Source organism: Setaria italica, chromosome VII (assembly GCF_000263155.2).
Source record: "Setaria italica strain Yugu1 chromosome VII, Setaria_italica_v2.0, whole genome shotgun sequence".
NCBI classification, from domain to species: Eukaryota; Viridiplantae; Streptophyta; class Magnoliopsida; order Poales; family Poaceae; genus Setaria; species Setaria italica.
In genome coordinates, this window is record NC_028456.1 from 19843179 (window position 1) to 19854498 (window position 11320).

General features: G+C 51.8%; 2 protein-coding genes across 2 annotated transcripts; both read left to right on the plus strand.

Annotated features, from left to right (window-relative positions):
* Positions 1–645: 645 nt before the first annotated feature.
* LOC101779413 (U-box domain-containing protein 27) lies at positions 646–2382 on the plus strand. Its single transcript, XM_004975545.3, has one exon. It carries the CDS (start codon positions 738–740, stop codon positions 2064–2066), a length of 1329 nt encoding a protein of 442 aa, XP_004975602.1. The 5' UTR covers positions 646–737; the 3' UTR covers positions 2067–2382.
* An 8413-nt stretch (positions 2383–10795) lies between these two features.
* LOC101758738 (extensin-like) lies at positions 10796–11310 on the plus strand. The gene is made up of 2 exons (XM_004977927.1): positions 10796–10939; positions 10999–11310. The coding sequence occupies exons 1-2, from the start codon at positions 10796–10798 to the stop codon at positions 11308–11310; spliced, it is 456 nt and encodes a 151-aa protein (XP_004977984.1).
* Positions 11311–11320: the final 10 nt, after the last annotated feature.

Here is an 11320-nt window from a genome sequence, read left to right on the forward strand (position 1 = left end):
TTACTTTTTATTAATATTTTTCAGGTAATCCGTGTGGTAGTATACTAGTTAGTTCATTTTTTTTATCTAACCAACGCCAAAGAAAACGATATGAGGTAGTATAACAGATTTTCCCCGTTTCTCTTTTAGGCCCCGTTTGGATCATTGGAATTGAATTCCATCCTAATAATTATAATTTAGACACAAATTAATTAAGCTAATATAATTGTATGTGGAATATAGTTGTATATTATAGTTGGTGATATGGGAGAGATACTTGTATGCTGCACTTCTACTATAGAGAAGCGAGTTTAAGAGCGTGCTATAAGAATTGAATTCCATCTAATAACCATAATCTATAGAATCAATTTCCATCTCCCACCTCATGAATTTAAGATAGGCTTATATCTAAACTTTGGAAAGTTGTGGAATGCCACATTCCAACATAAATTAGCCTACTCCATTAAATAGATTTCAATTCTTTGGACCCAAACGGGTAGAGAAAATCAAGTGTGCAAGAAAATATGCAGTCCTTGAGGGGTACGCGTGAAGAATAATCCGGAAAAAAAATTGTAACGGTTACGTTTCACACGAGCACGGTGGACCAGGGCGCCCGACGCGACGACCAGCACCACCACCGGTTTTCCTTCTCCTCCCACCATATACCCCCACCCCCACCACCATCCTCCGGCCTTTCCTTCCCTTTCTGCCGCATTCCCTCTCCCTCCGGCAGCCGTCGCTAGCTTCCCCGACGTCCCATGGTCCGGAAGGAGACGGCCATGAGGCTGCCCCCGCAGCACCAGGGGCTGGAGGTCAAGATCCCCAGCTTCTTCCGCTGCCCCATCTCGCTCGACGTCATGCGCTCGCCCGTCAGCCTCTGCACCGGCGTCACCTACGACCGCGCCTCCATCCAGCGATGGCTCGACTCCGGCAACACCACCTGCCCGGCCACCATGCTCCCGCTCCCCTCCACCGACCTCGTCCCCAACCTCACCCTCCGCAGCCTCATCGCGCACTGGGCCGCCTCCGCCGCCACCTGCTCCCCCACCGCCGCCGCTTCCTCGGCGCGGACTTCCTCCCCCGCCAGCCTCGTCCGCCAGGTGGCGGCCTCCGACGCCGGTGCCGACCCCTCCCCGGCCCTCCGCGAGCTGGCGGCCTACCTGTCCGACGACGATGTCGACGACTTCGAAAAGAACGCGCTCGTGGGCGCCGGCCGCGCCGCCGAGACGGTCGCGTCGGTACTCCGGAGGAGAGGCGATGAGGAGGTCGGCGTGGAGGGCGTGGAGGCGGCAACGAGGGTGCTCGCCGCGATCGTGGCGTCGGACGGCATCGACGACGCGAACAAGAAGCGGGTGGCGGCCGGTCTCGCCGCGGACGCGGCCGCCTCGGCCGCGTCGCTGGCCCGCGTGATGCGCGGCGGGAGCGGCCTGGAGGCGAGGGTCGACGCGGCGAGGCTGGCGGAGTTCCTGCTCGCCAATGCCGCCGACGAGGCGAAGGCGGCGGCGGCGGCGGCCGAGTCGTCGGAGCTGGTTGCCGAGCTGGTCCGGCTGATCGGCCCCGTCGACGAGAAGGGCACCCTGGACGGGAAGGCCGTGGACGCCGGCCTCTCCTGCCTGGCCGCCATCTGCGGGACGCGCCGGTCGGCGCGCGCCGAGATGGTGCGCCTGGGCGCGGTGCCTGCCGCGGTGCGCGCGCTCGTGGCCACGGCGGAGCCCGGCGCAGCGGCGAAGGCGCTCCGGGTCCTCGAGTGCGCGGTGGGCTGCGCCGAGGGCCGCGCCGCGCTGTGCGAGGGCGCGGAGGAGGCCGTCCCGGCGGTGGTGGGCAAGATGATGAAGGCCGGGCGCGACGGCGCGGAGGCCGCGGTGGGCGTGCTCTGGGCGGTCTGCCACCGGTACCGGGACCGGCGGGCGGCGGACGCGGCGGCGGCGGCCGAGGGCGGGCTGACGAGGCTGCTGCTGTTGGTGCAGAGCGGGTGCTCGCCGGCGGCGCGGCAGATGGCGCTGGAGCTGCTCAAGATCTACAGGGTGAACGCCAAGAGTTGCCTCGCCGGGTACGACTCCAAGACCACCCACATCATGCCGTTCTGACTGAGGAAGCGAAGCGGATGGAGAATGGCTTTGGTGATCCGAGTCCGATGGAGTTGATTTGAGCAGTCGATCAGCTGAATTGCATGGAACGGGATGATGGTGTTCTTGTTCCTGTGATGCTTCTTGTTTTTTTTTCTTTTGATGTAAGTCCATAGAGAAACAAAGAAGAATTGGTTCGTGGAGGGGGAGAAAGAAAAGAATAATCTGTACATGGGTAGAGACAGAGAGTTTTGACATGATGAGAACAGGCACAGGGGACAATTTAACCAAAAGAAATTAATTTTTAGGACAAGGGAATTGCAAAGTGTTCAACTAATCAACTGCTTACACTCTGAAAGATGTTGCAATTGTTCAGACTTGATTGAGAAGAAATGATGATCGGCGGGAGCTGTTGGAATGATGAAGTTGCATCTCCAAGCGATAATCATTACGTGCTCCTCCGGTCAAAATTACCGATGAACTTGCACGACGACGACGATCACATCAATCAGAGGATCCCATCCGAGTGATCATTGGTCTGCACTACTCCTGTTGATCGTACTAGGTTTTTTTGTGAGAGAAAGAAACGGACACCTCTTCTGAAGTTTAGCACGTGTCACATCACATGTTTAAATGCTAATTAGGAGTATTAAATATAGGCTAATTATAAAACTAATTGTACAGATGGAGTCTAATTCGCGAGACGAATCTATTAAACCTAATTAGTCTATGATTTGACAATGTGGTGCTACAGTAACCATTTGCTAATGATGAATTAATTAGGCTTAATAGATTCATCTCGCGAATTAGCACAGGGGTTCTGCAATTAGTTTAATAATTAGCTCATATTTAGTTCTCCTAATTAGCATCCGAACATCTGATGTGATACTGCTAAAGTTTAGCACCCAGTATTCAAATACCTGCAAAAGATGCTTATCAGGCAACGAAGTTGTTAACAAATTACCCGATGCAGAATGTCGTAGTCCGGACTCCGGAGCAGATTACTCCTAACGCATATCCGTAGCTTGAAAGCAACACGCGTACTAGTCGCTAGGATAAGCCTAAAACGGAGCATCTCCCTCCACGTCGGCGTTAGACCGACCAGAGCTCATGATCCGTTTGACCAGGACGTGATCAGCATCACGTCTAGCTCACTCCACCCACACGCCGGAGGCATCATGCGTTACTGAAAGCTGAGCAAGCAACGGAAATTTGCTTGGTTGCTGGTTTTATCAGGGTAAATGATCATTTTGTGCAGCAGAAAAGGGGAACTTGCGAAGAATTTCAGACATGGCATGAGCTATTTGGATTCAGCAATGGCGTTCAGAATTGGGTGAGGTGGTGGCGAGGCGCCGATCGAGCAGAGCACGTTCAGCTAAAGTGAGCGAGAGCGAGAGCGAGAGGAGAGCGTGAGTGGACGAGTGGTGGGAGGCAAAACGGCCGGCCGGTGGTCGCGCACCACACGCGGCTCAATCTTTAGTTCTTTACCCTTTTCCTGCGCCTAAAATTCTACTGCTGCTAGCTCCTTTCCGGTTCCAAATTTCCAACGAAACGGACGGACGATCACGACGAGCAGGGAGCTAGGCGGCCGGCCGGGCAAAGTTTCCGGCGCTCTTTAGCGGCGTCCGGACTCCTAGGCAGCAAGAGTCAATCTTTCAAAAAAAAAATTGTTTAGGGGATACGGACACTGGTTACAGTTGACTGGCGGACTGACTCGCGTCGCGTGGGCCTCGTCTTGTGCAAGCAAGCGGAGAGAGCGAGAGACGGAACGTGGAACGGGGAGAAGCGGCGATAAAGAAGAGGCGGTGGTGATCCTTTCCGGAAAGGAGGAGAGGCCGAGCTAGAACAAGGCAGGACGGAACGGAACGTGGTGTTAATGCTCTTTTCGGTACCCTTTTTGACCGCCCTGCCCATGCCCATGCCATGAATGGTCCTCTCCTCGAGTTGTCCACACCCTTTTTGTTGTTGCTGTTTGCAAAACTTTTTTTTTAAGAAATGTGGTTTGCAAAACTGAATACTCTCGTTGCACTCCTCCTTTATGCCAGTCACCACTCAGGCACTCACAGTTACGCGCTTCCCCCTCCTCGTCCAAGCTCGTGATCAATCTGAAACTCTATTTCGATACGCCTTCTCCTAGCCACGTTGATTATAATTTAAATGAAAAATTTTTCGTTCCTCGCTTTTCGCTTCTTGTAGTTTAAATCTCTGAAACGACCTACCACATAAGCGAGAATCGGTGAAAATAAGTAAAGCGTTTGGCAGGATACTCACTTATTTTCACCGATAAACCGCTTTCCACGCTGCGTAGTGGGAGGCGAAGCTGCACCTTGCTGCCGCCACAGGCAGCCGGCTGAGGTAGCGGCCGGTTAAACATTCGGCTACGAGCTGAACGAGAGACGGGGTTTGCCGCGCGCGTGGGCTCTGGAACGCCACCTCCCAGCGGGCCGTGGAGAAATGATCGGAGACGGACGGTCGGGGTGGCGTGGAAACTGAAGAAGAAGGTTGGGATTGGCAGAGCGAGCCCGGCGCGTCGCCATTGCTTCGGGTTCGGGCGGGCTGGCTCTAGCGACGTCTCGTCCCGCCTCTCTCTCTCTGGCCAGTGGCCACGCAACCCGCACCGCACGACACGGTCGGTCTCGGTCAGCTGCGTGCGGTGCGGTGCCGTGTCGTCGCCCCGTCAGGGTGCTGCGTGCGGTGCGGCCGTACGACCCAGTTGACTACGGTGGCGCCTGCTGCGGTGCTGCCTGTGGCTGTGACGTCCCCCATTTCACCATGCGTGCACGCGCCTGTAGGGCCCCGGACCCGGGACTGAGTGCTGTGCGAGTTGGAGGCAGCCTGGAGCTCGACGAGGACCTCCAGCTCGGTCGTCACGATTTCACGACCGGACTCCGCCGGACGGGGGTGCATCCAATGCACACGGAAACCTTGCAATCTTCGTTTTAGTCGAAGGAAAAAAAGGGTCAATTTAACCGCTATGACTATATGTTGCGTACGCAACAAATGTGCTCTTGTCACCTTCTGTGGCCACATTATCTTCTTCCTCCTCCCACTGTTACGGGTGGCGCCTTGCTTCACCGTCGGAGGTTAGGGTTCGGAGCTTCGGGGCTTCAGGTTCTGGGTTGCCGGTGGTGGGGGCTCGCCGCTGGTAGGGTTAGGCTTCAGGGTTCGGGTTGTCGGAGGTGGGGTCTCCAGTGAGCTCCGGCTGTAGAGGGAGGGCTTTGGGTGGCGGCGGACCAGCGGCGATGACGGGTGCCGCCAGCCGCGGGTGGTGGAGGATAGCAGGTGGTCAGCAGAGGAGGCAGGGAGTAATGGCGAGCTTACTGACGGAGCCCGGTTAGGGTGGCAGCGGCCGACGAGCGAATCTGGCGGCGGGAGCCACCAGAGACGGTGTAGGAGGGCGGGCGCGGGAGCGACCGAGAGGGGATGGGTAGGGACCAGAGGTGAGAACGGTGGCCGGCGCAGGGGATGGGCCGAGCAAAGACGGGTAGGTCTGAAGGCAACAGCGTGTTTTTTGTCATCTTCGACGTATAGTCTTGCCCCAATTTAACCCGTTCAATGGTCCGCGTACGGAGTCCGATTAAACACCCCAACCCAAATACCAGATGTTGGTCCCCGTACAAAAATTCAAAACCACGTCGATAATTTAGAGGCGTTTGGAATTAAATCGGAACACGTGAGCCGGTGGTTTCTTGGTCACAACCACTATGAGCTTTTGTGGTACGAAATGGGCCACTTCAAGTAGGTTCACTGCTCCGGCCCAGAATACGATTAATCCGGCATGGGCTACATGAGCTCCAAGCAGTTTACCGGACAAATTGATAAGTCTGGCATTCCCAGCCCACCAAGCAGGTGGGTCTGTGGTGCTGGGCTCACGGCCCACGAAGAATACTGTGGAGGGCACAACTTCAAAAATATGAGCCCATCCGTACGTGTGTCCTGGGCTGCTAGAGCGAGTAAAAATGTAGCCCGCCTATTGCGGTGGTCCGATCGGATGCGGTCCGCCTCTCGGCGTTTATTGGGCTTTGGCTCAAATTCCTTGAAGTCGGGGCTTCCTGCATCACCCACCACAGGTCCACAAAGCTTCATCCAGCATCGCTCTGAATTTCTACTGTTTTTTTTCCCCCTCTCTTTCAGATCGATGTCTCAGAGAAGCTTGTCGTACATCGCAGGAACGTTGCTCAGGAATCTAGAGCGGTGGGAATAGAATTCGTCAGCAAGTGTAAATCAGTAATGAATGAAAAAAATACTTGCTGCTACCAGTACTTGATTGGTTGTCCGTCTGGACGAAGGCCATGTTTAGTTACTCCCAACTCCCAACTTTGACACTATGCAAAAAGAAGATTCTCCATCACATCAAACTTGCGGTACATGCATGGAGTACTAAATGTAGATGAAATTAAAAACTAATTGCACAGTTTTGTTGTACTTTGCGAGACGAATCTTTTGAGCCTAATTAGTCAATATTTGGACAATAATTCACAAATACAAACGAAACGCTACAGTGTGCTACAGTGCTGTAACAGTAATTTGGCACCTCCCAAATTCCCCAACTAAACAAGGCCGAATTCAGGCAAGCAGTCCCAGAATATCATTCCTCTCCGCGTTCATTTCTGGTGCGTATTAGAGTATTCACTATTACTGTCACCTTCACCTTTGCGTGCTCAGCAAAATTCCGTTCCAAACACTGTATCCCCGTGGTGTTGTGTACTGTGCAGAGTACTTCAACTTGCCAGTCCAATTCGGGACTTGTCTATTCGACAATACGAAGTCGTCTGACATCCCATGCCGCCTCGCGTTGGGACTCGAGACTGTATGGGCTACCGAGGCAGGCTTCAACTCCGATTTACGGTGTTTGATAGTTGCGGTAAATTTTAGCGTTACATCGAATAGTTGATACTAATTAGGAGAACTAAATATGAGTTAATTATAAAACTGATTGCAGAATCACTGTGCTAATTCGCGAGATGAATCTATTAAACCTAATTAATTCATCATTAGCAAATGGTTAATGTAGTACTACATTGTCAAATCATGGACTAATTAGGCTTAATAAATTCATCTCGTGAATTAAACTCCATTTGTGCAATTAGTTTTGTAATTAATTTATATTTAATACTCCTAATTAGCATCCAAATATCTAATGTGACAGGTGATAAACTTTAGCAGGGGTATCCAAACGGGATCTTAATGGCAAATCAAATTTCTACTCTCTATATGGTAACTACCTAGGACGTGGACGGCCCCTGGCAGCCATTTCAGAGTGCATGGCGGTGCTTCTCTCTGAGTCCATGCACAGTAACACTAGTACTTTGTCACTGCTTAATTAAAAGCTGAAGCAAGGAAGAGGCACTGCAGATGAGCATCTACGAGGTCTGATGAACCTTCATGAAAGTCCCGTGATCTGACCACATTCAGCTCAGATTTCATTTTTCAGCTACCCTGGAGGTCAGAACACATGCTACTGCTTTCATGCTACTGCTTTCACGTTTTCAGAGCACATTCAGCACCATGCTAAAACTGTAACTAGGCAAGGCAGAAACCCTTTCTGTTCATACTACCGTGCCGAAACTGCCGCGGGCGCACTGAAATTACCGCTACTGCTTAAGCCGGCGAGACACGTATCATGCGCCCCCTCCCATGCGTGGCTCCTAAAAAGCACACCTCGAATCATGGCGCTCCTGCTTTATTTGCCAAAGAAGGGGCTCCCCTCCCCCTATCGTCGTCTATCCAATGGATATCTACCGATTCCACCCTACACATCGCAGCATCCATGATCCATGAGCAAGACCATCCTAGTTAGCTAGCTACGGCACTAAAGAACCCGGGACATGATCGTCACCACGCCCGACTTTGCCAGAAACGACCACAAAATACATCACGCATTGTGCTTTTACCAAGTTTCCTTTTTCTATTTTCTTTTTACGGATCGTAGCTACTAGCTTAAAAATTGGCCTCTCAGGGAACTTTCTAGAAGTGCGTGAGAATCTCACCTGCCCAATTGAAAGAATTACACCAGTGCCCGAGGGACACACATGCATGGCCTGCATGCCAGGAGATGGGTTCAAAATTTTACAGTGCAATCATGCATCTACACTCGACGGTATGTAATTAGTATATCTACACACACACACTAGATTATACTAGTAGATTTGCAGGTATTGATAATGGATCCAAAGTCCTAGCACGTGCCCTCGGCCAAATGTTCCCTTAATGGATCTAGGAAAAGGCACTGTTGTTAATCCTAGTCATCTGATCGCCTGCAAGATATGCTATGTCGTCAACCTTTTTCCTGTGCAGGCGTGCAGTACCCTGCACTAGTGATTTATAGATCCTCAGCACGCCGTGATGGTCATGTTATGTTAGCTGATATGTGAGACTGCAACTCTGCAGCATTGCAAAAGGTTAATGAGAGAGAAAAGCAGCCATGCATATGGGAATGTGCTCGCCACATCAATACAAAGCGAGTGCTATTTTCATGACCATATGCATGTGCAGAGAGGCATCATTTCAGTGCCACCAAGTCTCGTCAAAGCATACGCCATGCATTAGCACAGTAGCTAGGGCACGGAGATTGTATTTTCCTGTCATTTCGGGGCACCGACATGCCAAACCTAGCTGAGCAGCAGCAGCAGCAATGGACATATATGGACACGTACCGAAGTACCGAACCATGACAAGAGTTGGCTAGATCGGCGGTTGATACATGAAAGTGTAGATGTGGCACACCAGCATCATTGCAATTATTTCTTGCTCATGATGCTTGCAGAATGCAGATGATGGTGCTCCACTCGAACATTATATTGCTGCATGCAAAGATTTTTCTTCTGAATTTGATCCCAACTCACTGTGCTAAAGCTTTTGAAACACACATAAGTCTCACAGCAATTTGCAGAAAGCCTTCAGAACACCTGTGTTCTACTGTAATTTCTAAACAAGTCGAGGTGAATGTACTGTTAGCAGACAGATTTTTTTCTGCAGTGTAAACTACTAAACTATCACACCTTTCTCAAAGTGGAATATTTTTATAGTCGTTAGATCAGGAAAACCCGCTAATACGACGACCCCCACCGACAGGATGCACTTCACCGAGACAGCTAGCCTTACGTACGCTCGGATATTCGTAACCACTGGTTTTGGAAGTACTGATGGTGCGGCAGGCACCTCTAGTGCCGACTGCTGGGTGTTTTTCCGGGGGGTGTTCGTCGTGGCCACACCAATAAAGACGAGCTGAGCAGGAGGCATCTGCATCTCGATTTCTGGGGGGAAGATGGTCGATTTTCGCCTGTTTTTCTGCGGGTCGGCGGAGGGAAGAAGACAACCGTCTCATCTTTTTCAGGGAAAGATCATAAGCTGAAAATGCCTTTGCTGAAAATGCCTTTGCTCAGATGGATGCACATGTTTCGTCAGCCCTTTTGAGGGCATTGGGCAACCACCTCTCCATTTCGTCCTGCAGAACCGCGTATACTGTATTTTCTCCCTAGCCCTAAACCCTTTCACACTTCACGGAGCCCCTTGCAGAATGAATGCGTGGATGCTGTCAGTATTGGAGTACTTAACAGTTACCTGCAGCAAATGTCTGAAACTTTATTTGCATAGGGCAGAACGAGGATATGATGAAATGCTCTTGGTAAGGTAAAACAAGAGCCGAAATGCACAAAGCATGCTAATGCTTACGGTTAGTTGGGCCTCATTTTAATTTACTTTAGCTCATGTTCCAAAAACCCCGGTATTTCCTAAAAATTTTCTTAGGGTGGCACATATGTCTCTTCCGGTCCGATCTCAATTCTCAATCATTAATCCATCGGTTATTTCTTCAGCTTGAACCTAACATTGGAGGTTGTAGCACTTTTCCTACGGAAAGAAAAAACTTCTAAAGTTATATCTAGGCTTTAAAGGATAAAAACACTATAACTGTTTTGTTTTCGCCATATTTGGAGGTTGCTAGTAGAATTATGCTGCCAGGTAGGATAAATTACCATTGATGAAGGTACTAATAATAGGCTAGGATAAGTAGTAGCCTGGTAGGAGAGATTGATCAGCTGGCATGCTCGAGTAGATTTGTGGTGTGGGGTCGTGGAAATGTCTTCCATGTTCTACTAGTACGGATATGTTAAAAAAACACAATTATTATGAGAAACACAAAGCTTGCCGCCTGTTAATTAATATAACTGCCGGTAAATAGTGTTTACTTGTGACGACAGCCCTGAAGCTACTGTAAAACACCTAAAGATCATGTTTATCGGCATCCACTCCCAAAAGAAACAACACTCAAACAGTCACACGAATGCAGTAAAAAAAAACTACTGAACCCCTCTACTTCTCTTTTTTTTTCTTTTTCTCGTATCATTCTTTCTCTTGCATTTCTGCTTGATCCACGTCGTGTGATCTCAACAGCCCGGCGACCTGCAAGACTGCAAGTCGATGTAATGCGGCAAAAATACTTATATATGCAACGATGTAAATACACCTGCTCCAGGAGGGCCCGCCCCGGTAACAGGCAGCAGCTACGGCTCTCTGTCCATGGCGTCAACAGGTTCAGACTGGCCCGTGCTGGACCAGTGAGCAGGTGAACCCAAGGGACCAACGGGGAAGCCTCCGTCCTATCCTCTCGATCACGAGCGGGCATCCAAGGCCCCCACCTGCTCCGCCGTGTATATAAAGAGGTGGCAGGGCGAGCTTCTCAGGCCACCAGCCACACTGACCAGAGCTTGTAGAGTGAGTGAGTGAGAGGAAAGAGTGGGAGTGAGAGGATGGGTGGCAAGGCCGCTCTGCTGCTGGCCCTGGTGGCCGTGAGCCTGGCCGTGGAGATCCAGGCCGACGCCGGCTACGGCTACGGCGGCGGGTACGCGCCCACGCCGGCCACCCCGACGCCCAAGCCGGAGAAGCCACCCAAGGTCGGCAAGCCGCCCAAGGAGCACGGCCCCAGCCTTGAGAAGCCACCCAAGGCCACAAGCCGCCCAAGGAGCACGGGCCCAAGCCGGAGAAGCCGCCCAAGGGGAACAAGCCTCCCACCTTCACCCCGTCGCCGAAGCCGGCGCCGCCGACGCCCAAGCCGACTCCTCCGACGTACACACCGTCGCCGAAGCCGACGCCACTGACGCCGAAGCCTACTCCACCCACATACACGCCGACGCCGAAGCCCACGCCGCCGACGTACACTCCGTCGCCGAAGCCTACCCCACCGACGTACACTCCCACGCCAAAACCCACTCCTCCGACGTACACCCCGTCACCCAAGCCACCGGTGACCAAGCCGAAAGCCTGAGACGCCCTGG